This window comes from Natator depressus, chromosome 9 (genome assembly GCF_965152275.1).
Source record: "Natator depressus isolate rNatDep1 chromosome 9, rNatDep2.hap1, whole genome shotgun sequence".
NCBI classification, from domain to species: Eukaryota; Metazoa; Chordata; order Testudines; family Cheloniidae; genus Natator; species Natator depressus.
The window spans coordinates 101,528,046-101,552,928 of NC_134242.1; the positions used below are offsets into that span (position 1 = coordinate 101,528,046).

The 24,883-nt window shown below is 49.4% G+C and overlaps 1 protein-coding gene across 3 annotated transcripts in view; it reads left to right on the forward strand.

Annotated features, from left to right (window-relative positions):
* The first annotated feature begins 4,626 nt into the window (after positions 1–4,626).
* Positions 4,627–24,883, forward strand: part of ITGB1BP2 (integrin subunit beta 1 binding protein 2) — a 31,521-nt gene continuing 11,264 nt past the window's right edge. Inside the window, exons 1-9 of one of the 3 annotated variants that reach the window (XM_074962833.1) lie at positions 4,627–5,008; positions 10,766–10,815; positions 11,018–11,074; positions 13,973–14,121; positions 14,226–14,344; positions 14,655–14,710; positions 16,342–16,412; positions 16,863–16,965; positions 20,421–20,540. In XM_074962833.1, the coding sequence (XP_074818934.1) occupies positions 4,945–5,008; positions 10,766–10,815; positions 11,018–11,074; positions 13,973–14,121; positions 14,226–14,344; positions 14,655–14,710; positions 16,342–16,412; positions 16,863–16,965; positions 20,421–20,540 (789 nt within the window). In that variant the 5' untranslated portion in view covers positions 4,627–4,944. Of the gene's footprint in view, positions 5,009–10,765; positions 10,816–11,017; positions 11,075–13,972; positions 14,122–14,225; positions 14,345–14,651; positions 14,711–16,341; positions 16,413–16,862; positions 16,966–20,420; positions 20,541–24,883 lie in introns of all 3 variants that reach the window. The other 2 variants (XM_074962832.1, XM_074962834.1) reach the window with 2 other exon arrangements.

Consider the following 24,883-nt stretch of genomic DNA (forward strand, 5'->3'; position numbering starts at 1 on the left):
CTAGCAGCCACCTCTATTCACTGGATCTGACATATCAGTTCTGATACTTAAGGCACTTGGGACCCTCCAGAATGTATTTTCCTTTGGTTTGGTGAATGCCTTTGGTTATTTCTGTAACTTTTGGATTGTCTGGACCCTTCAGTTCAGGGCAACTGCACCAGTATTTCCCCTCTGTGGTCCACCAAGGGATCCACTCTAGGCTCCCAGATCATCATCTGTCACCTCTCTTGGGTGGAAATTCATGTCTCTCTCCCTCCTCATGGGTTTTTTTCCAGGCTACACAGTTCCTTGCCTACACTGTGATATTCCCAGCAAGCGAGACTTCCTAAACTGTATCTGTGCTTTGCTTCTTCTCCTGAGGCTGTGAACGGAGTAATTATCAGCAATCACCAGTCACCACACAGCTCTTTCTAAGCAAGCACATTTATTCTTAAGGTGAAAGCATTACAGAGAAAACAATAAAAAACCCTCACACATTCCAAATGCTCAACGGAGGTCCTCCGACTCCAGCCGCAAGTTCTGGTGGGCATCAGTCCTTCAGAACCCACAAGGCTGCAAGTTCATGGCTGTATCAAATTCTGAACCAGAACAACCAGCTGGGCAGTTCATCTGTTTCTTTATACAGCTTAGGCCTTTGATCTCCAATCTTCAGGAACAGGTAACCAGCAGACAAAGACCTGCCCCTCAGGGCATAGCTTCAAAAAGGCAGGGTTTTTGCCTAACCAGAAGTGGGCAGTTTGCATTAACCACCCCACCCGCCTCCTTTCAGGTACTCCCCAGGAAATCCACTTAATGCTTATTGTCTATTCTTGTCCAAAAGTCCATTCTTGTCTGGCACGTTTTCAGTGGTAGTCCTTTGAACTTGCAGCCCTCAGATCACATCTCCCCCCTGGAGAGGTGCAATGGGGTGTGTACCCCACACAGGCCGTGAATGGGTTAATGTGGGCCTGATTTATGATGGAGCACAGCTGGGGAGGGGCTGGGTGGTGCTTATAAAGCCAGGAAGTTTGCAGCAGAAAGGGGTTGCTGGAGAGAGTCTGCAGTCACTCAGTGGGGTATAGAAGAAGTAGGAAGTGGTCCAGGGGGGCAGTAAGGACTCTGAGGAATCCTTGGCTGCCAGCTAGCAGGTCCTGGGCTAGCTGGTCCATCTAGCGGGTCCTCAAAAGGTAATAACAAAATGTTTTTTAAGTACATCAGAAGCAGAAAGCCTGCTAAACAACCTGTGGGGCCCCTGGATGATCGAGAAAAAAAAGGAGCACTTAAAGACGATAAAGTCATAGCGGAGAAACTAAATGAATTCTTTGCTTCAGTCTTCACGGCTGAGGATGTTAGGGAGATTCCCAAACCTGAGCCATCTTTTGTAGGTGACCAGTCTGTGACAATTCCTGATTTAAGTGTCACTAGAGGAGGTTTTGGAATTATTTGAGCAACTTAACAGTAACAAGTCACCAGGACCAGATGGCATTCACCCAAGAGTTCTGAAAGAACTCAAATGTGAAATTGTGCAACTATTAACTATGGTTTGTAACCTGTCCTTTAAATCAGCTACTGTACCCAGTGACTGGAAGATAGGTAATGTAACGCCAATATTTAAGAAGGGCTCTAGAGGTGTTCCTGGCAATTACAGACCAGTAAGTCTAACGTCAGTACCGGGAAAATTTGTTAAAACAATAGTAAAGAATAAAATTGTCAGACACATAGAAGAACATAAATTGTTACACGAAAGTCAATATGGTTTCTGTAAAGGGAGATCATGACTTACTAATCTATTAGAGTTCTTTGAGGGGGTCAACAAACATGTGGACAAGGGGGATCCAGTGGACATAGTGTACTTAGATTTCCAGAAAGCCTTTGACAAGGTCCCTCACCAAAGGTCTTATGTAAATTAAGTTGTCATGGGATAAGAGGGAAGATCCTTTCATGGATTGAAAACTGGTTAAAAAAAAGACAGGGAACAAAGGGTAGGAATAAATGGTAAATTTTCAGAATGGAGAGGGGTAACTAGTGGTGTTCCCCAAGGGTCAGTCCTAGGACCAATCCTATTCAACTTATTCATAATGATCTGGAGAAAGGGGTAAACAGCGAGGTGGCAAAGTTTGCAGATGATACTAAACTGCTCAAGATAGTTAAGACCAAAGCAGACTGTGAAGAACTTCAAAAAGATCTCACAAAACTAAGTGCTTGGGCAACAAAATGACAAATGAAATTTAATGTGGATAAATGTAAAGTAATGCACATTGGAAAAAATAACCCCAATTATACATACAATATGATGGGGACTAATTTAGCTACAACTAATCAGGAGAAAGATCTTGGAGTCATCATGGATAGTTCTCTAAAGACGTCCATGCAGTGTGCAGCGGCAGTCAAAAAAGCAAACGGGATGTTAGGAATAATTAAAAAAGGGATAGAGAATAAGACGGAGAATATCTTATTGCCCTTATATAAATCCATGGTACGCCCACATCTTGAATACTGCATACAGATGTGGTCCCCTCATCTCAAAAAAGATATACTGGCTGTGGAAAACGTTCAGAAAAGAGCAACTAAAATGATTAGGGGTTTGGAACGGGTTCCATATGAGGAGAGATTAAAGAGGCTAGGACTTTTCAGCTTGGAAAAGAGGAGACTAAGGGGGAATATGATAGAGGTCTATAATATCATGAGTGGTGTGGAGAAAGTGAATAAGGAAAAGTTATTTACTTGTTCCCATAATATAAGAACTCGGGGCCGCCAAATGAAATTAATGGGCAGCAGGTTTAAAACAAATAAAAGGAAGTTCTTCACTCAGCGCACAGTCAACCTGTGGAACTCCTTGCCTGAGGAGGTTGTGAGGGCTAGGACTATAACAGGGTTTGAGAGAGAACTGGATAAATTCATGGAGGTTAAGTCCATTAATGGCTATTAGCCAGGATGGGTAAGGAATGGTGTCCCTAACCTCTGTTTGTCAGAGGGTGGAGATGGATGGCAGGAGAGAGATCACTAGATCATTACCTGTTAGGTTCACTCCCTCTGGGGCACCTGGCATTGTCCACTATCGGTAGACAGGATACTGGGCTGGATGGACCTTTGGTCTGACCCAGTATAGCCATTCTTATGTTCTTAACCCAGAGTAGAGGGTAGGCCTGGGTTCCCCTACCAGTCACTGAGGAAGGTGGGGTGAAACCCTGTGAGGTAAGGGGTATAAAGAGCCCAGAGGCAGACAGAAGACCTGCTGTAAGGTCATTGGATGCTCTGTTACCCCAGAAGGGGTGGACTAAAGCATGACCTGTCCAGAGGGACAAGTTATGCAGAGAGAGAACACTGCAATGATAGAACAGCCATTAGCAGGGGGTGCCATATGAACCCTTTACAAGAGGTTACATACAGTCCTGGCCCACAATAATACATAAACTTTGCGTTTAATACAATGAACCCCAAAGACACTTACACTGAATTCAGTGAGGTCTCCCAAGCACATGCTGGACACTGTCCTCTCTATCACAGCACATTCCATCCATGCTGGATTTCACAAGACCCTGTCTGAGGTGCTATGCTAAAGTCCAGCTGGTGCCTTTGGACAGTGACATCTGTGTATCTAGCAATAGCTGGCACCTTCCTCCCCCAGCCTCCTTAGTCATTGGAACAGCTGTGTCACTCTGGAGGCTCAATGCATGTGTTTGGGACCTTCTGGAATGTCTCTTCCCTTGGTTTGCTAGAAATCTTTGGTTCTTTCTGTAACATTTGGATTATCTGAACCCTGCCTTGTCCTTGGCCAAATATTTCCACACACCAAGGTTGAGACTTAGAATCACTTACTGCAAATATTCTTTTCCCTCTTAGTGAAGTTCAGGATACTTAAATGTATTGCCTCATAACCCAGTCTCCTCCTTGTCACTGTGTAAGGAATTAAAAGTAGGGATATGATTAGAAAATTTTTATGTAAAAGTAGCACCTGCTGTAGCCCTGTTCTAATACAACGTGGCCACACACCTGCACTCGGATTGAAACTGGCCTTTAAACATGTCATATGAACTGTTTGTCTGCTAGTCTAAGGATGTTCCTCTATCCCCACCCCAGTGACACTGTACATGCAATAAAAAACACCAACCTTTGCTTACTGGTCACACTCACATAAATGGATGTGCTGGACTCCACAACAGATAGCTCAGGGGGAGAGGTAGCTCAGGGGTTTGAGCATTGGCCTGCTAAACCCAGGGTTCTGAGTTCAATCCTTGAGGGGGCCATTTAGGGATCTGGGGCAAAAATTGGGGATTGGTCCTGCTTTGAGCAGGGGGTGGGACTAGATGACCTCCTGAGGTCCCTTCCAACCCTGGTATTCTATGATTCACTAGCTATGTTCTTCTTGGGGCTGGTGGCAGTGCAGGGAGAAGAACCCAGCTTGGTTTCCCAAAAGTCAGACTGAGTGGGTCACTGGAAATATTGTGCTGCTGCAAGATGAGTGATTGTGCTGTGGAGTCACTGAGCAGGACAAAGAAAGGCACTTTGGCTGCAGCAGCCTTCCTAGCGCAGGGATCAGATCATTATTGACACCAGGGCATGGAAGTTTGTGGGCTTGCACTAGGGATACATTTGGCTTCTTTCTTATTTTGTTCCTTTCCCCGCCTGCAGTTGCTGTGGGCCCTCCCCTCTCAGGATGGGGGCAGGACAGAAATGTCGGCTCAGACAGCGGCACTTGAAGCTGACAGACATGTCCAGCCAGCTCAGCTGCTGGGCCAGTGTGCCCATCTTTGGGTTGCTCTCTGATTGCCAGACCGCCTCTTTCTGGCTGCGCCTAAAGATAGACCCAGCCCATCTCTCTCTCCTTCCAGCCTCTCTCTGCTGCAGGCTTTGCACAGCAACATGGTGGAGCAATGTAATTAATCAGTGCAGGGACAGTGATCTGTGCACAGACCCTTTGCACCACAGAGCAGGAGTTACAATTGCTGTGTTCGAGCCTTGGAAATGGCTTTGCTGTGTTACAACAAGGGCTGTGGGCAAAGATTTGATGCCGATAAGAACTCTGAGGGTAAGTGGATTTGTTTTCCAGGAGTTAGTGAGCTGAGATTTTAGCCGTTTTCCTCAATTTTGTTATATGTTTCCTTGCCCTTGTGTCAGGTAACAGAAGTTGAACTACTGGGATTTCCAGTAAGCCAGTTGCTCTAGCTGATTCCCTGACTCTTGGCAATGCCAATCTGAGTCAGCAGCATTCAGCTGCATGTGGAAATCCATGGCCAATTAATAGCTGGTGCCTGAAAATGTGGAATGGGATGCAAATTCTGCCCATGAGCTGACACAAATCTGCACTGAATTGCATGGCAGGGTTAAGCTAACCTGGGGCCCTTGGCATGAAAATAACTTCAGCCCCCTTCCCCCATCCAATCCCCTGGAAGTATTTAATTGAGTTGGCAGCATTTTAATGTTTTTTCCAGGGCCAATTCTCCGAGTAAGCCAGGAGCCTGAGTGAGGGGTCTAGTGAAGTTCAGGTAAATGGAGGCAACTGATGTCAGTGAGAACTCCCTTCCAGATGGGGGTTGAATCGCTGAGGTCAGGATCATAGCAGCTGTTGATAGAGTTCCAGGTACACACGGGGGCCCTAGGCTCTGCTCTTAGCTAGGCTAGGTTCCTCAAAGCCCAGAACAGTCTCTGGTTCCTGAGGTGCATGAGAACCAGGTAGGGCATTGACTGTCCGGAGCAGGGGTGAAAGTAACTTAAAGGACTTACCAGTACTCTGGAGTCCTTAGGAGGGGGAGGGGCCTCAACCGGAAGAGGTGGGACCTTTACATCCCCAGGTCCTTAGTTTAAATCGTCCCCGAAGCCTGCCGGAGCCCTGGGCAGGCGGCAGCAGGGCTCCGGCGGTGATTTAAAGGGCCCAGGGCTCAGGCCGCCGTTACCGCCCCGGGCCCTTTAAATAGCCGCCAGAGCCCCAGCGCCGCCGCTTCCCCAGGGTTCTGGCAGCAGGGCTCTGGCGGCAATTTAAAGGGCCGGGGGCGCTGCTGGGAACCCCAGGCCCTTTAAATTGCTGCCTGGGGAAGCCGATCCACCCCGCTACAGCGCACGGGCTCTTGCAGGTATGCCGTACCGGGGCGTACCGGCTTACTTTCACCTCTGGTCCAGAGGGCATCTGCAGGTGCCTGTCCCAAGCTAAGTATCTCATAAGGGCGTAAAATGAAAATCTGAGAAGTGTTACCCTGCGGATCAGACCTGCAAATAGAATCATAGAAGATTAGGGTTGGAAGAGACCTCAGGAGGTCATCTAGTCCAACCCCCTGCTCAAAGCAGGACCAACCCCAACTAAATCATCCCAGCCAGGGCTTTGTCAATCCTGGCCTTAAAAACCTCTAAGGATGGAGATTCCATCACCTCCCTAAGGAACCCATTCCAGTGCTTCACCACCCTCCTAGTGAAATAGTTTTTCCTAATATCCAACCTAGACCTCCCCCGCTGCAACTTGAGACCATTACTCCTTGTTCTGTCATCTGCCATCACTGAGAACAGCTGAGCTCCATCCTCTTTGGAACCCCACTTCAGGTAGATGAAGGCTGCTATCAAATCCCCTCTCATTCTTCTCTTCTGCAGACTAAATAAGCCCAGTTCCCTCAGCCTCTCCTCATAAGTCATGTGCCCCAGCCCCCTAATCATTTTCGTTGCTCTCTGCTGGACTCTCTCCAATTTGTCCACATCCTTTCTGTAGTGTGGGGCCCAAAATTGGACACAATACTCCAGATGTGGCCTCACCAATGCCGAATAGAGGGTAATAATCACTTCCCTTGATCTGGTGGCAATGATCCTTCTAATAGGCCTCCTACTAATAGCCTGATTGGCCCAACTTCTTGAGCTAGAGAAAGGGGTAACAGCAGGCACTCCTTCCTATTGCAATCTCACTCACTTCTGTAGGACAAGGACCTGCTGCTCTGACAAGAACCTCACTGGCGGCTGGAGCAGGCTTCAAGAACACATACTCTGCTCGGCAGAAGGGAAACTCGGCACCCTAGTCCCAATAGTTCCTAGATGGGCCACCACAGGGATCAAGGCAGGAGTGCTGGCTGTTGGGGAGCTCCAGCTACTCCATTCCCAGCCTCTCCCAGGAGGAGGCCCTGTAGGAAACAGGGCAGACATGTACTGGCTGTGGATGCTTGGGGGATGTCCCAGCTACTCCAGTCGCAGCCTCACCCAGGAGGGGACACTGTCGGGAGCAGGGCAGGAGTGCTGGCTGTGAGGGAAGCACCCAGCTACTCCTGCCGCAGCCTCTCCCAGCAGGGTGGCCATGACAGAGTGTACCCCTGTGTCCACACCCTACTCACTGATGTAATAATCTTTGTATAGAGAATGCCTTGTGAGGTACCGTCTGAAAACTCGTAATTTGCTGGTCTGTATTGTCCTGATTAAATGTGTGTGGCGACAGTGTCTGTGACGTTATAAAGGTTCCCCCGTATGGTGATCTTAACATATGTTCCAAACTGAGGTTGGCAAACAGGTCTGTGTCAAACATAGGAATGTGTGCTCTGCTTAATTTGATTTAAGCAATAAACAGAGTCATCAAGCAGGAAGGGGGACAAAAGACGCTCCAACCAGTGAGGAAGAGCAGTAGGGAATATCCTTCCCTATTGGCTGTCTATGTCAGGGGTAGCCAAACTGTGACTTGTGAGCTGCATATGTCTCTTTTACTGTTAAAGCATGGCTCCCGGAGCTCTCCCCAACGCCCCCACTCTCCGCTTATCAGACTCGGGTGGGAGCTCGGGGCCTCTGCCTTGCAGCAGGGTAGTGGGGTAGGGGCTTCGGCCCAGCAGGGAGAGAGAAGTCTCAGGGCTTCAGCAGAAGTGGGGCTGAAACCCAGAGCCCCAGCAGGCACCTCCAATGGGGGTGAAGGCCTGAGTTCTGGCAGGTGGGCCCTGGCTCTTGAACTTCTGAAGATTTTCGTATGCGGCTCAGAGGGTCAGTAAGTTGGGCAACCTTGCTCTATGTCCTGAATCTCAGCTGGAAATGTTTTCAAGAGGGGGATTGACACTATAAAAATGAGGGGTAAACACCTCAAGGAATACTCACCCTGTTCCCTCCCTCTCTCTCTCTCTGTCCTTTGATTCCCCACATGAGAAGGGACAAAGGAAGCTGGGGTCCTGGCCTAAAAGTTTCATCAACAAGACAGTTGAGAGCATGTGGCGAGAAAAGCTTTGCTTTGAATTTAGTATAGTTTGTTAAGTTAGACACTAATTGTGTTTTATCTTTATTTTTCTTGTAAATCATTTCTGACTTTTATGTCTCATTACTTAAAATCTCTCTGTGTAGTTAATACACTTTTTACTGTTTTATCTAATCCAATGTGTTTAAATTGAAGTGTCTGAAGAGCTATTTAAAATAATAAGATGGCATATTATTATCTTAAAAATAACAGACTTATCATATTTGTATTGTCCAGGAGAGGGTTGGGGATTACAGGACACCTATTTCTAGGGGAAAGCCTAACACTGGGGGTGTGCTGGGGTCACCCTGCAGTATAATCAAAGCTGGTAAGAGCTACGGCGTGGCTGTCTGGCTGCAGCACACAGACATCGCTGGGAGTGACTTACATGCTGGAGACGGTTTGTGAGCAGGCCAGACTGGAGGAGCAGCACGACATGGTAAAGGGCACCCCAGGTTAGGGGACGGGGTGACACTGCTACTCGTTAGTCTGGATTGCACCTTGGTACATCACAGTGGTGCAGAGAACAAGGGTTTGTGCACAGCTTCTTCAGAGGTGAAAGTAAGCCGGTACGCCCCGGTAGAGCGTACTGGTAAGAGCCAGTGCGCTGTACCAGGACTGGCTTTCCGAGAGGGCAATTTAAAGCCCTGGGGTAGTGGTGGCGGGGCGGCGGCGGGGATTTAAAGGGCCCCGGAGCTCCAGCCGCTGCTACTGCCCTGGGGCCATTTAAATCCCAGCCTGAGCCCTGCTGCCCGAGCCCCGGGGTAGCAGCAGCGGGGCTCTGGCGGGGATTTAAAGGGCCGGGGCAGTAGCGGTGGCTGGAGCTCCAGGGCTCTTTAAATCCCCACCAGAGCCCCCCCACCCCTACCCTAGGGCTTGGGCAGCAGGGCTCAGGCTGGGATTTAAAGGGCCCCAGAGCTCCAGCCGCTGCTTCTGTCCCAGGGCCCTTTAAATCCCCGCCTGAGCCCTGCTGCCCGAGCCCTGGGGTAGCGGTGGCTGGAGCCCTGGGGCCCTTTAAATCCCCGATGGAGCCCGGCCACCGCTACCCCAGGGCTCGGGCAGCAGGGCTCAGGCGGGGATTTAAAGGGCTCGGGCCTCCGGCAGCTGCTACCACAGCGGAGCCCCAGGCCCTTTAAAGCTCTGCCAGAGCCCAGAGCCCCGGGGTAGCAGTGGCAGCCGGGAGCCCTTAGGGCTTCAAGGCCCCTCCTCTTCTGGTTGAGGCCACACCCCCTGCTCAGGACTCCGGCGTAGCGGTAAGTCCTCTAACTTACTTTCACCCCTGAGCTTCTTATGCTTCAAGCACTGGGATAGCACTGGAGGCTGGGAACAGTCACAGAGAGATTACAGTTTGTTGCTTTCTGTTTGCTTATTTTAAGTAAGGGAAACAGAAACAGTAAATTATAAAGATGAGCAGCAGCCACGGAACTTCAAAGCGAGAGCTAGCCAGATTGGAGAAAGAAGGGAGACAGAGAGAGCGAGCCAAGGAAAGCATGCACAAGAGCCCCGGCTGGCAGCTGACCATCAGTGAGCCATGGAGCTGAACCAACAGGCAGCAGCGGCTCACCAGCAAGCCCTGGAAGGCCGTTTGTGAGCGGCCCAGGTGGGAGCTGCTACAGAAGGGCATCATAAAGCACCCAAGGTTACAGGGGTGACACAACTACTCATTAGTCTGGATTGTGCCCCAGGTATGTCACAGGGATGCTGTAGGGAGCAGGGCAGGAGGGCTGGCTGACCAATAGGGAGTTGTGTCCTGAAGCGCTGACACTCTCTGTTTTGAGAGATGGAGTCTAAATTAGCTGTTACCACTCAAGAAAGAGATCTTGGCATCATTGTGGATAGTTCTCTGAAAACATCCATTCAGTCTGCAGTGGCTGTCAAAAAAGCAAACAGAATGTTGGGACTCATTAAGAAAGGGATAGATAAGACAGAAAATATCATATTGCCTCTATATAAATCCATGGTGTGTCCACATCTTGAATACTGTGTGCAGATGTGGTTGCCCCATCTCAAAAAAAGATATATTGGAATTGGAAAAGGTTCAGAAAAGGGCAACAAAAATGACTAGGAGTATGAAATGGCTGCCGTATGAGGGGAGATTAATAAGACTGGGACTTTTCAGCTTGGAAAAGAGATGACTAAGGGGGGATATGAGAGAGGTCTATAAAATTATGACTGGAGTGGAGAAAGCAAATAAGGAAGTGTTATTTACTCCTTCTCATAACAGAAGAACTACTGGCCACCAAATGAAATTAATGCGCAGTAGGTTTAAAACAAACAAAAGGAAGTATTTTTTCACATAATGCACAGTCAACCTGTGGAACTTCTTGCCAGAGGATGTTGTGAAGGCCAAGACTATAACAGGGTTCAAAAAAGAACTAGATAAGTTCATGGAGGATAGGCCCATCAATGACTATTAGCTAGGATGGGCAGGGATGGTGTCCCTAGCCTCTGTTTGCCAGAAGCTGGGAATGGATCACTTGATGATTACCTGTTCTGTTCACTCCCTCTGGGGCACCTGGCATTGGCCACTGTCGGAAGACAGGATACTGGGCTAGATGGACCATGACCCAGTCTGGCTGTTCTTATGTTCTTGTTTTTGGCTCCTAGATTCCTGTGTGTACCACCCAGGTGTTCCAATATTCCATGATGCCCTGAAGGTGAGTGCAGCAGCAAAGGGGCAGCTCTTGTCATAAGTTCAGAACCAGATGCCAGAAACAGCTGCCTACGTGAGGTATGGGTGACAGTCCATGCAGGACAAAGGGAGATCCAGGATATAAGAAAGTGTATGTTTGATGTGGGGATCCAGAGGTCAGTGCTGTTTTCCATACCTGACCATATGCATCTTATTCTTGTGTCCAGGGCTGGTCTTGTTGCAAGAAACGAACCACAGACTTCTCAGAATTCCTCTCTATAAAGGTATGTAACCCACCCTCCTCTACAGGTGCTCCAGTCTCCACCTCTTTTTTTGTTCAATATCTTCATTAATGATCTGGAGGATGGTGTGGATTTCACCCTCAGCAAGTTTGCAGACGACACTAAACTGGGAGGAGAGGTAGATATGCTGGAGGGTAGGGATAGGATACAGAGGACCCTAGACAAATTGGAGGATTGGGCCAAAAGAAATCTGATGAGGTTCAACAAGGACAAGTGCAGAGTCCTGCACTTAGGACGGAAGAATCCAATGCACCGCTACAGACTAGGGACCAAATGGCTAGGCAGCAGTTCTGCAGAAAAGGACCTAGGGGTTACAGTGGACGAGAAGCTGGATATGAGTCAACAGTGTGCCCTTGTAGCCAAGAAGGCCAATGGCATTTTGGGATGTATAAGTAGGGGCATTGCCAGCAGATCGAGGGACGTGATCGTTCCCCTCTATTCGACATTGGTGAGGCCTCATCTGGAGTAATGTGTCCAGTTTTGGGCCCCACACTACAAGAAGGATGTGGAAAAATTGGAGAGAGTCCAGCGGAGGGCAACAAAAATGATTAGGGGACTGGAACACATGACTTGTGAGGAGAGGCTGAGGGAACTGGGATTGTTTAGTCTACAGAAGAGAAGAATGAGGGGAGATTTGATAGCTGCTTTCAACTACCTGAAAGGTGGTTCCAAAGAGGATGGATCTAGACAGTTCTCAGTGGTAGCGGATGACAGGACAAGGAGTAATGGTCTCAAGTTGCAGTGGGGGAGGTTTAGGTTGGATATTAGGAAAAACTTTTTCACTAGGAGGGTGGTGAAACACTGGAATGCGTTACCTAGGGAGGTGGTGGAATCTCCTTCCTTTGAAGTTTTTAAGGTCAAGCTTGACAAAGCCCTGGCTGGGATGATTTAGTTGGGATCGGTCCTGCTTTGAGCAGGGGGTTGGACTAGATGACCTCCTGAGGTCCCTTCCTGATATTCTATGATTCTATGATTCTTTCTCAGACACACCTGGACCCCAAAACAAAACACCAGAACCCTCTGGCTGCCTGGCCGGTCCGTCCCTGCTCTGTCCACTTCCCTAGCCAGATCCCTACCCCTGGCTGGTCTGTCCCTACCCCATCCACTTCCCTGGCCAGATTCATACCCCTGGCTGGTCTGTCCCTGCCCCATCCACTTCCCTGGCCAGATCCCTATCCCCGGCTGATCCGTCCCTGGCCAGATCCCTATCCCCGGCCAGTCTGTCCGTGCCCCCTCCATTTCCCTGGCCAGATCCCTATCCCTGGCTGGTCTGTCCCTGGCCAGATCCCTATCCCTCGGCAGTCCCTCCCTGCCCCGTCCACTTCCCTGGCCAGATCCCTATCCCCATCTGGTCCATCCCTGCCTTGTCCACTTCCCTGACCAGATCCCTACCCCTGGCTGGTCTCTTCCGGCTCTCATGAGCTATTACCAGCAGGAGAGTGAGTTTGTGTGTATATGGGGGTGGGGGGGTGAGAAAACCTGGATTTGTGCTGGAAATGGCCCACCTTGATTATCATACACATTGTAAGGAGAGTGATCACTTTAGATAAGCTATTACCAGCAGGAGAGTGGGATGGGAGGAGGTATTGTTTCATGGTCTCTGGGTATATAATGTCTTCTGCAGTTTCCACAGTATGCATCCGATGCAGTGAGCTGTAGCTCACGAAAGCTTATGCTCAAATAAATTGGTTAGTCTCTAAGGTGCCACAAGTGCTCCTTTTCTTTTTGCGGATACAGACTAACACGGCTGTTACTCTGAAACCTCTCTTGTTTAACAGCTTATCTCATCCATTATTCTCACCAGCGTTTTCAGCCAAGCCTGGCTGAGACCCCTCTTTTATGAAGCAAACTGACTGTCCATTTGCTGCCTCAGGGAAGGATGCTGGGGTGTCATTTTGTCCCCCAAATACTCTAGAGCAAATCGTTGATGTGCACCTCAAGCTGGGGTCGCTCTTCTCCCACCCCTCTCCCCCAGCTGTTTGCTTCTTCCTGTTACTTTTCTTTCACTTCACAGTCCTTCATTAGCATTCGGTTCAGACTAGGGAGAGGCGACCTGCTGTGAACCATACAGTACTTAATTTAGGTGAAAACAGCCAGACACTTCTTGTCTGACAGAAACCGCTTTTTCACCCTTGCTAGTGGCCAGCCCTAGACACAGACCTTAAGTACATAATTGTCAGTGTATATACGTAACTCCTTACCCAGCATCTGTAAGTGCCGTTTGTGATTATACTGATGACCAGTGTGACACTGGCTTTTCTTTGAGACCTCACATGACATTCTTTGGTGACCTAGATAGACTGTATGTCCCAGACCCAGGAGATCCTTGTCACTCAGGCACCCCCTCTGTGCCCCTTGCCCATTGGCACTAAGAGATTCCTGGGCCACCCCCTCCTGCTGCACTTTAATGCTAGGCTGTTGGGATGCTTTTGGCACAACTTCCTGGCAGTTAATGCAGCCAGGCACAGCGTGATGCTCTGCTCCCTTGGGCTGCTGAGGTTAGGGACTGTCCCCTGCACAGTGCCCCACACATTAGTGTGCTTAGTGTCCTTGCTTTGTGGAGTTCTGGGGCAGTCTTCCTCTGCAGCATGGGGCATGGGTCACTTGCTGCTCTGGAGGAGAGTAAATGGTGGATTCTTTGTAACTTGATGTCATTACATCACATGTTGAAGATGTCAGTAACTCAGCCAGAGATTATGGGCCTGCTACAGGAGGGGGTGGGTGAGGTGCGGTGGCCTGCAATGTGCAGGAGGTCAGACTAGATGATCACGCTGGTCCCTTCTGGCCCTAAAGTCTGTGAGTCTATGACCATGACCTACAAGCCCCTTGCGTGGGGAGGTCAAAAAGAGTGTTAGGCTTGTCTCTGGTCCCTCCCCTTAGGGCTGCATGAAGGGGTGTCACAGCAATGAGAAGCCCCCCGAGCCCTTCCGGCCAGAGGATACCTCAGACAAGCTGAAGGCCAAGCGAAGCACAGAACTCATCATCCAAAGCCCAAAATCAGCTGAGAAGATGCGGCGTGAAAGGCCAAGGTGAGTCAGGCACTGGCTATGTAAATGGCCCTGCCCCTGCTTCCCTCTCAAGATGGGAAAAAAATGCCGTTTGTTGTCGTGTTGTGTGTGGTTTTTCTTTCCAGCTCTGATGAGCCAAGACAGCCACTGCTGATTAAAGTGTCCAGATCTCTGGAGCAGACCCTGGAGAAGCTGAAGCTGGCCTCCAAAAACCAATGCCCAGAGGGAGATTCCTTGTGCAGGGGTGAGAAGATGGGGATGGACCTGGCAGGGTGGTCTTGGGCTGTGCTTTATGGGAAGCATGGAGGGTGCAAAACTTAGAAGCAGGTATGTGTGTTATGCAGAGGGACTGCACGGTGTGGCAGGCTGTGGAGTTGTATGCCAGGACAGAGCTGTGCACTGGGGGGCTATGGACTGGTATCCTTGTGAAGAATAATGTGGCTCATGGTCCTGGGTGATGGGCGTGTGAGTGGAACACCTGGGTGAATGTCTAAGCCTGATAAAAAGAAAAGGAGTACTAAAGAGCTCTTTGCTATGTGTGTTGATTACAGCAGAGGCCATTCCGGAGGTCAGAACTGGCACCACCTGTAAGAACTCAGGCTGTATGGCGGTGAGTTGCACCCGTTGCTCTTTGTGTTCCAAAGTCCAGGTCAGGGTGTCCCAGGCTCTGAGGAATCAGATCTCAGAGCTGTAGCTCTATGGACATGCTCCCTTCCCTGCTGATTCTGGCTCAGTGCCGCACACTGGCAGGGACCAGCTTCCTTAGAGGTTTTTAAGGCCCAGCTTGACAAAGCCCTGGCTGGGATGATTTAGTGGATGTGGGTCCTGCTTTGAGCAGGGGGCTGGAGCTGGGGCCTCCTAAGGTCTCTTCCAACCCTAATATCCTATGATTCTGTGATTCTGGGTTTGTTTGGCAACTAGGGGGGAGAGGGTCTTCATGATCTCTCTAGTGCCCACCAAAAGTAGTAAGCGTCAGCACCTGGGACTTATGACAGGAACATCTAGCTGCATTTTCTTCAGCCACAGTGAAGGTTTGGGGTGGAATCTGCTGGCCCCACAGCAAAGCTGGCGTCTCCACTTCTGTCACTGAAATCGAACAGGCTTCCCGAAAAGCTCTTACTGAAGGCTCCACTGGCCAGGAGAGCTGGCCCCTGGAATGGTCTGCATAGCAGACAGCAGTTCCATCACACCAGCATTGCACGCTGATGGCTTGTGTAGGCATGTAACCTTCCTGCCCCAGAACTCTGGAGCAGGGGTGCTCAGCCCAGTGCAGCTGGGAAGCCTGTAACCATGGAGAGAAGGGAGAGGTTCTAGGGGCTGGAAGGAGGGAGGGATTAGGGTGAGAGTGGGATCCAGAAGGAAGTAGATTGAAGGGTGTAGGGAGAGACTGAGAGGGCAGGGAGAAGGAGGGAGAGCACAGCACAGGGAGTGGCTGCCAGGAGTGGGAGGGGTAGCAAAACCAGCAGGGAGCAAACACACAATGTGGGGAAGCATGGAAATGGCAAGGAGGGAAAGGTGACGGACGTGGGGGCTGAAATAACTGCTAATAGTGAGTGTATGTCTCTGTCCCCATCACCTTGGTATCTGAGCCTCCCATCCCATGCTGCATGTGTCTTTCCCAACACTCGGAGTGACTTGCCCAAGGCCCATAAGGATTGGCAGAGTCCCTGTCCCTGTGCCTTCTTCTGTATGCAGAATTGAATGCATGTGCACCTCTCCCCCCACAGCATGCACCTCTGGAGAAACATGTCCCTGACCAAAAACCTGGTGAAACCAGACTCCCAGGGGCTTTACCCCCTTAGACCTGCTGAACAGGCCAGTAATGCTGTTGCCTTTGGCACGAGAGTAGCAGGCATTGGTGAGAAATCCTCCATCCGCAATGGGCTGCACTTGAGTCCCTATCGTAAGCTGATCAAAAGAGCCCATCCAGGCCACCCCACTTCGCAGCTGTCAAAAAATGCCTGGAAAAAGTCCAGTCAGAAACTCACCTCCCGCCACAGCAGCATGGGATGGGGGTTCCAACTGGATTAAAACTAAGCTAAGTGTTTGAGGGGAGAACTGGGGAAGGGACAGTCAGTGAAGGGTCCTGAGGCTCCAGCCATGTCCTGCAGGACACAGCGGGGACCAGCTGCACTTTAAGCAAAGAAGAATTCTCCTCCCGCCTTCCCCTAAAGGTTCAGGTCAGGTTTCATTTTCAGCAGCATGCTGTGCTGATCATTGCCACTGCCTCTTCCCTGGCAGATCTTCAAGGGGGCAGAGAATGAGACGGAGGCTTGTATTTTCCACCCAGGAGTTCCTGTCTTCCATGAGGGGTAAGAAACATCCTTTGGAACCAGGAGACTTTTATCCCCATACTTGTAAAAACTGCCTGCCCGCCTTGGACCCTGACTTCAGTGGCAGACCAGTCAGCAGCACAGCAAGGTTCCCCACAATGATGGATACTCACCGTGGGGGGCCCACTCAGTCCACAGCTCCTCCAAACAGATGGCCAGTTGTGTTGGTTATTTTTATCCTGTGACCATGTGACACCCCAGCTCATGTCACACAGGCAGGCTAACAGATGGCCACATCTCTTGGTCCCTCTGAGTTTGTTCAGCCTGGAACTGTCAGTCCCATATCCCCCATGCTCAGCATCTTGAGTGCCCCAGGTCTCCCTGCCTCTCCCAGCTCTAACCCTAAACCCCTAGAGTGCCCATCTTCCCTAGACTCACGTATCCCTTTCTGGCATTCCTAGATTAATTTGTTTCTTGCTCTTTCCCCAGTATGAAGTACTGGAGTTGCTGTGGCATTAAAACTACAGACTTCAGTGCGTTCCTGGAGCAAGAGGGCTGCAGCACTGGGAAACACAGCTGGCTAAAGAAGGAGGTATGCCACTGCCATAAGGCTCTTAGAGCAGTGAGCAGACAGCAAAGGAATTCTGAACTGTCACTGCTGCTCACTCTGTGCTGGTAACTGTGGCATCTGCTCATCACTGGGGCACAACAGACCAAACGAATTCTTAAAATATCACATGCAAAAAATATTATGATTGAAACCATTGTAATTCTGAGGCCTTGAGTGTGTGCATCACCCCAGTCTCCTTTCCTGAGTACACAGCACAGGCAGAAACACAAATGCCTGCATTGGAGCATCAGGGTGCTAGGCAAAGGGGCAGAGTAGGCATGAAGAGTCAAATCCTGCTAGTGCTGTTTACGCAAATAATCCCTCCTTGTAGGGAAAGTGGGACTCGGCCAGAACTGCTCACTGTGCCCCTTCTTTACAGGCGTAGTGCAGACCCCAGCATGAAGAGAAATGAATGTCCTCTTCATTTTAGTCTGTTGTTTGCTGAATAATGTGTCACTTTGCCCAGTGGCAAGGACTTGGACAATATTTATACAGCACAGGGCTTTGAAGAGGGAAACCACTGTACAGGTGTTATTAGGCTTTGTATGATCGCACGGGATAAGCCATATTATAGTGCCTATGAAGAGCGGGGCCGCATGACAGTCTGTGAGGGCCTTACCTGCATTTCTGGTGTTTAGCGGATGCAGCCCTTTCACCACATGCTACCGTCACATAGGTTTGTGCATATAACTTTCTTGAGGGTTTTTTTAAACTGAGGATAAATTAAAACATTGTATTTAAAATGTATTTGAATCTCTGATCCTTTTTAAACTTTTCTTAAACTTTCCTCCCTAGTCTGAGACCAGGCCTGAGCAGCTTAGCTCAGAAGCCAGGTGTTTCAAACCGCTAGCAATAGATGTATAAAAAGAAATGCCATCTCAGCCAAACCTAATGGAAATGAGCTAAAAAGTCAGGGCATGGTAGCAAAACTAAATAGACATGACCCAGGCAGTGCAGAATATGAACAGCCTCCCCATGGGTGACCCTCCAAAGGAGGCTGAATCAATTTCAACAGGCAAGGGGACTGGGGAAGCTGCACCCAAACCTTGAAGGCACTTCCAAGCTAACACAAAGTCTGCTCTTCTGGTCAGCAAGTGCAAAGGGGTCCCCATGCCCCACCTGGACTTTCCCCTGAAGGTTTGCAGTTCAGGACTGACCAGACCCAGCCCTGCTTAGCTGTTAAAAAACCACGAGAGAGGACAAAATCAGGCCAGCACAAGTCTGCCCTTTGAAATATCTTGCTATTACCTCTTAACATACACTCATCTGACTGCTACGGGGTAGTCATCTCCACTGGCATGGCTGTTTATTATTCTGCCCATTTCTAAAGCAGGCAGAAATACAGAACTGGGCCATTCTCACAGAATTGTATCTGGTGCAACGGGTATAACACAAGACACATAACTGTCATTTCTCCTAATGTTCCATGGCTACTGCACAGCTTCTGTGCAGATGGGGCAGGCTGAAAGTGCAGCTCTTGGTTTTTACACCTTAGAAAGCACTGGTGGGTGACAAACAGAAAAAGTTAAACAGGATTAGTTAGCAAGAGTGGGGCACTGGGCCCAGCCACGCTGAGTGCCAAGGCCCTGCTGCTTAGATGGGCTGGTGGGTAAGTATAAGCAGCTGTGGGCTAGGGAGAAAGGTCTCTTGGCCCAAGCCTCCCCTCCCTGGAGATTAATGTCCCCTGTGATCAGGAGAGAGAGATCAGCTAGCGGAGTGTCTGCACTGTCAAGTGCCCAAAGCCTTTGCCTGGCTTTCAAAGGGAAAGGCTGAGTAGGAAATGTTTCTCTGGTTGTAACAGTTTGGGTGTGGAAGGCTCTGGCTGAGGTACAGAACAGGTTAAGAGGGACGTTTAAAACAATTGATTTGGATGTAGCATTTATGGGCCTGTTCATCTTCAAACCTTTCCTAGACAGGTAGCCTCCCACTGACCCGGACTTTGTGCATGAGGATCACACAGGCAGCTGAACTTCTGAATGCAGGAAAAGCCTCTCAAAATATTTCTAGCACCAAACATTTCTGTGTTAGATACTTACCAGTGCCAGTGCCAGTCTGAGTTGAATTACACTTGCTCCCTAAGATGGCTTTGTTCAGAAGTGTTGCCCCCAAAGCCTTCTAGCCCTGGGGTGATGAGTGCCAGTATAAGGTGAGAGAGAGAGAGAGAAAATGCTCCAACCAACTTCATGGCTGGCTGGAAACAGAGGTTTAGATTTAGAGGAAGGAGAGCACTGATTGGAAGACTGAATTGTGTACCTTGGAGTCAGACCCATCTGATTCCCTGGGGAATTACTGTGGAGCTTAGAGAAAAGAAAAGGAGTACTTGTGGCACCTTAGAGACTAACCAATTTATTTGAGCATAAGCTTTCGTGAGCTACAGCTCACTTCATCGGAAGCATACTGTGGAAACTGCAGAAGACATTATATACACAGAGACCATGAAACAATACCTCCTCATTGTTTCATGGTCTCTGTGTATATAATGTCTTCTGCAGTTTCCACAGTACGCATCCGATGAAGTGAGCTGTAGCTCACGAAAGCTTATGCTCAAATAAATTGGTTAGTCTCTAAGGTGCCACAAGTACTCCTTTTCTTTTTGCGAATACAGACTAACACGGCTGTTACTCTGAAACCTGTGGAGCTTAGGAAAACCTGATGAGGATCTTGCTATGGAACAGGAGGAGGATGGATATTAAAAGTGATGTAATTGCTTTGTTTCAGAGTAGCAGCCATGTTAGTCTGTATCCACAAAAAAACCAGGAGGACTTGTGGCACCTTAGAGACTAACAAATTTATTTGAGCACAAGCTTTCGTGAGCTACAGCTCACTTCATCGGATGCATAGAATGGAACATATAGTAAGAAGATATATATATACATACATACAGAGAACATGAAAAGGTGGAGTAAGATGCTAATTAATTAAGATGAATTATTATCAGCAGGAGAAAAAAACTTTTGTAGTGATAATCAAGATGGCCCATTTAGACAGTTGACAAGAAGGTGTGAGGATACTTCACTTAGGGAAATAGATTCATTATGTGTAATGACACAGCCACTCCCAATCTCTGTTCAAACCCAAGTTAATGGTATCTAGTTTGCATATTAATTCAAGCTCAGCAGTTTCTCTTTGGAGTCTGTTTTTGAAGCTTTTCCCTGTCTCCTGCACACAATGGTGAGTCCCTCTTTAGTCTCATTGGGCTGCAGACTGGGTTGGAAATGGCTTTAGTCTAAATGTAAAGAACCCAGTATTACATTTGATATGCTGGACCAGCTTGGCCTCTAGTGCTCTGCTGTGACTCTAGCCTTTAGTTAACACATCAGCCGGGAGGAATGGTGCAGGGCTCCTTGGCTAGATCTGTTTTTTCTGTAGTGGGGGAGGAGATACAGGCTCATGTGCGCTGGAGGCTGGCCTCAGTAACAGGCTCCTTTCCTCACCAGGATAAGAAGTTGGTTTCTTGTCGACAAGACTGGCATCAAACCAGCAGCCAAGTGGTGGTGACGATTTATGCCAAGAATCCTCTGCCAGCACTCAGCTCTGTGACGGCCAATCGCACTGTGGTATGTGGGGTCCAGGGCTAACAGACCTAGAAATGCAAAATGCTGTCCTGCTGCGTGCTAGTCTTCAAGGCCTGTGCAGGCTGTCAAAGGCAGCCAGTGCCCTTTGTATGCATGCTAATACTCTCCAGAACAGTCGCTTGAACACCCCATTTCTAATATAGACTCTTAGGGTAGACCTTGTGCTCCTGAGAAGGAAAATGCAATTCCCCTTGGCTCTGGCCTTCTCTCTCTTCCTTCTACTACCTGCTGCAGGGAATTGGCACCTGTTTCAATTTTTGTGGGATAACCCTGATATGAACAGGACTACCCTGCTTCTTGCTGAAGGGGTGAGACAACATCTCAGGGTATGTCTACACTACGGAATAAGGTCGAATTTATAGAAGTCGGTTTTTTAGAAATCGGTTTTATATATTCGAGTGTGTGTGTCCCCACAGAAGTGCATTAAGTGCATTAACTCGGCGGAGTGCTTCCACAGTACCGAGGCTAGAGTCGACTTCCAGAGCGTTGCACTGTGGGTAGCTATCCCACAGTTCCCGCAGTCTCCGCTGCCCATTGGAATTCTGGGTTGAGATCCCAATGCCTGATGGGGCTGAAACATTGTCGCGGGTGGTTCTGGGTACATATCGTCAGTCTCCCCTTCCCTCCCTCCCTCCCTCCGTGAAAGCAAGGGCAGACAATCGTTTCGCGCCTTTTTTCCTGAGTTACCTGTGCGGACGCCATACCACCGCAAGCATGGAGCCCGCTCAGGTAACCGTCACCGTATGTCTCCTGGGTGCTGGCAGACGCGGTACGGCATTGCTACACAGTAGCAGCAACCCATTGCCTTCTGGCAGCAGACGGTGCAGTATGACTGGTAGCCGTCCTCGTCATGTCCGAGGTGCTCCTGGCCACGTCGGCTGGGAGCGCCTGGGCAGACATGGGCGCAGGGACTAAATTTTTGGTGACTTGACCAGGTCATTCTCTTTAGTCCTGCAGTCAGTCCTATTGAACCGTCTAATGGTGAGCAGGCAGGCAATACGGATTGCTAGCAGTCGTATTGTACCATCTTCTGCCGGGCAGGCAAGAGATGACGATGGCTAGCAATCGTATTGTACCATCTTCTGCCGAGCAGGCAAGAGATGAGGATGGCTAGCAGTCATATTGCACCATCTTCTGCCAGGCAGGCAAGAGATGAGGATGGCTAGCAGTCGTACTGTACCATCTTCTGCCGAGCAGCCATGAGATGTGGATGGCTTGCAGTCCTTCTGCACCGTCTGCTGCCAGCCAAAGATGTAAAAGATAGATGGAGTGGATCAAAACAAGAAATAGACCAGATTTGTTTTGTACTCATTTGCCTCCTCCCCTGTCTAGGGGACTCATTCCTCTAGGTCACACTGCAGTCACTCACAGAGAAGGTGCAGCGAGGTAAATCTAGCCATGTATCAATCAGAGGCCAGGCTAACCTCCTTGTTCCAATAAGAACAATAACTTAGGTGCACCATTTCTTATTGGAACCCTCCGTGAAGTCCTGTCTGAACTACTCCTTGATGTAAAGCCACCCCCTTTGTGGATTTTAGCCCCCTGAAGCCAACCCTGTAAGCCGTGTCGTCAGTCGCCCCTCCCTCCGTCAGAGCAACGGCAGACAACCATTCCGCGCCTTTTTTCTGTGCGGACGCCATACCAAGGCAAACATGGAGTCCGCTCAGCTCACTTTGGCAATTAGGAGCACATTAAACACCACACGCATTATCCAGCAGTATATGCAGCACCAGAACCTGGCAAAGCGCTACCGGGCGAGGAGGTGACGTCAGCGCGGTCACGTGAGTGATCAGGACATGGACACAGATTTCTCTGAAAGCATGGGCCCTGCCAAAGCATGCATCATGGTGCTAATGGGGCAGGTTCATGCTGTGGAACGCCGATTCTGGGCTCGGGAAACAAGCACAGACTGGTGGGACCGCATAGTGTTGCAGGTCTGGGACGATTCCCAGTGGCTGCGAAACTTTCGCATGCGTAAGGGCACTTTCATGGAACTTTGTGACTTGCTTTCCCCTGCCCTGAAGCGCATGAATACCAAGATGAGAGCAGCCCTCACAGTTGAGAAGCGAGTGGCGATAGCCCTGTGGAAGCTTGCAACGCCAGACAGCTACCGGTCAGTTGGGAATCAATTTGGAGTGGGCAAATCTACTGTTGGGGCTGCTGTGATGCAAGTAGCCCACGCAATCAAAGATCTGCTGATATCAAGGGTAGTGACCCTGGGAAATGTGCAGGTCATAGTGGATGGCTTTGCTGCAATGGGATTCCCTAACTGTGGTGGGGCCATAGACGGAACCCATATCCCTATCTTGGCACCGGAGCACCAAGCCGGCAAGTACATAAACCGCAAGGGGTACTTTTCAGTAGTGCTGCAAGCTCTGGTGGATCACAAGGGACGTTTCACCAACATCAACGTGGGATGGCCGGTAAAGGTACATGACGCTCGCATCTTCAGGAACTCTGGTCTGTTTCAAAAGCTTCAAGAAGGGACTTTATTCCCAGACTAGAAAATAACTGTTGGTGATGTTGAAATGCCTATATGTATCCTTGGGGACCCAGCCTACCCCTTAATGCCATGGCTCATGAAGCCATACACAGGCAGCCTGGACAGTAGTCAGGAGCTGTTCAACTACAGGCTGAGCAAGTGCAGAATGGTGGTAGAATGTGCATTTGGACGTTTAAAGGGGCGCTGGCGCAGTTTACTGACTCGCTTAGACCTCAGCGAAACCAATATTCCCACTGTTATTACTGCTTGCTGTGTGTTCCACAATATCTGTGAGAGTAAGGGGGAGACGTTTATGGCGGGGTGGGAGGTTGAGGCAAATCGCCTGGCTGCTGGTTACGCGCAGCCAGACACCAGGGCGGTTAGAAGAGCACAGGAGGGCACGGTACGCATCAGAGAGGCTTTGAAAACCAGTTTCATGACTGGCCAGGCTACGGTGTGAAAGTTCTGTTTGTTTCTCCTTGATGAAACCCCCCGCCCCTTGGTTCACTCTACTTCCCTGTAAGCTAACCACCCTCCCCTCCTCCCTTTGATCACCGCTTGCAGAGGCAATAAAGTCATTGTTGCTTTACATTCATGCATTCTTTATTCATTCATCACACAAATAGGGGGATGACTACCAAGGTAGCCCAGGAGGGGTGGTGGAGGAGGGAAGAAAAATGCCACACAGCACTTTAAAAGTTTACAACTTTAAAATTTATTGAATGACAGCCTTCTTTTTTTTGGGCAATCCTCTGTGGTGGAGTGGCTGGTTGGCCGGTGGCCCCCCCACCGCGTTCTTGGGCATCTGGGTGTGGAGGCTATGGAACTTGGGGAGGAGGGCGGTTGGTTACACAGGGGCTGTAGTGGCAGTCTGTGCTCCAGCTGCCTTTGCTGCAGTTCAACCATACACTGGAGCACACTGGTTTGGTCCTCCAGCAGCCTCAGCATTGAATCCTGCCTCCTCTCATCACGCTGCCGCCACATTCGAGCTTCAGCCCTCTCTTCAGCCTGCCACTTACTCTCTTCAGCCCGCCACCTCTCCTCCTGGTCATTTTGTGCTTTCCTGCAGTCTGACATTATTTGCCTCCACGCATTCGTCTGTGCTCTGTCAGTGTGGGAGGACAGCATGAGCTCGGAGAACATTTCATCTCGAGTGTGTGTTTTTTTCTTTCTAATCTTCACTAGCCTCTGGGAAGGAGAAGATCCTGTGATCATTGAAACACATGCAGCTGGTGGAGAAAAAAAAAGGGACAGCGGTATTTAAAAAGACACATTTTATAAAACACTGGCTACACTCTTTCAGGGTAAACCTTGCTGTTAACATTACATACATAGCACATATGCTTTTGTTACAAGGTCGCATTTTGCCTCCCCCCACCGCGTGGCTACCCCCTCAACCCTCCCCCTCCCTGTGGCTAACAGCGGGGAACATTTCTGTTCAGCCGCAGGCAAACAGCCCAGTAGGAATGGGCTCCTCTGAGTGTCCCCTGAAGAAAAGCACCCTATTTCAACCAGGTGACCATGGATTATATCTCACTCTCCTGAGGATAACACAGAGAGATAAAGAACGGATGTTGCTTGAACGCCAGCAAACATACACTGCAATGCTTTGTTGTACAATGATTCCCGAGTACGTGTTACTGGCCTGGAGTGGTAAAGTGTCCTACCATGAAGGGCGCAATAAGTCTGCCCTCCCCAGAAACCTTTTGCAAAGGCTTTGGGAGTATATCCAGGAGAGCCGCGAATGCCAGGGCAAAGTAATCCTTTCACATGCTTGCTTTTAAACCATGTATAGTATTTTAAAAGGTACACTCACCGGAGGTCCCTTCTCCGCCTGCTGGGT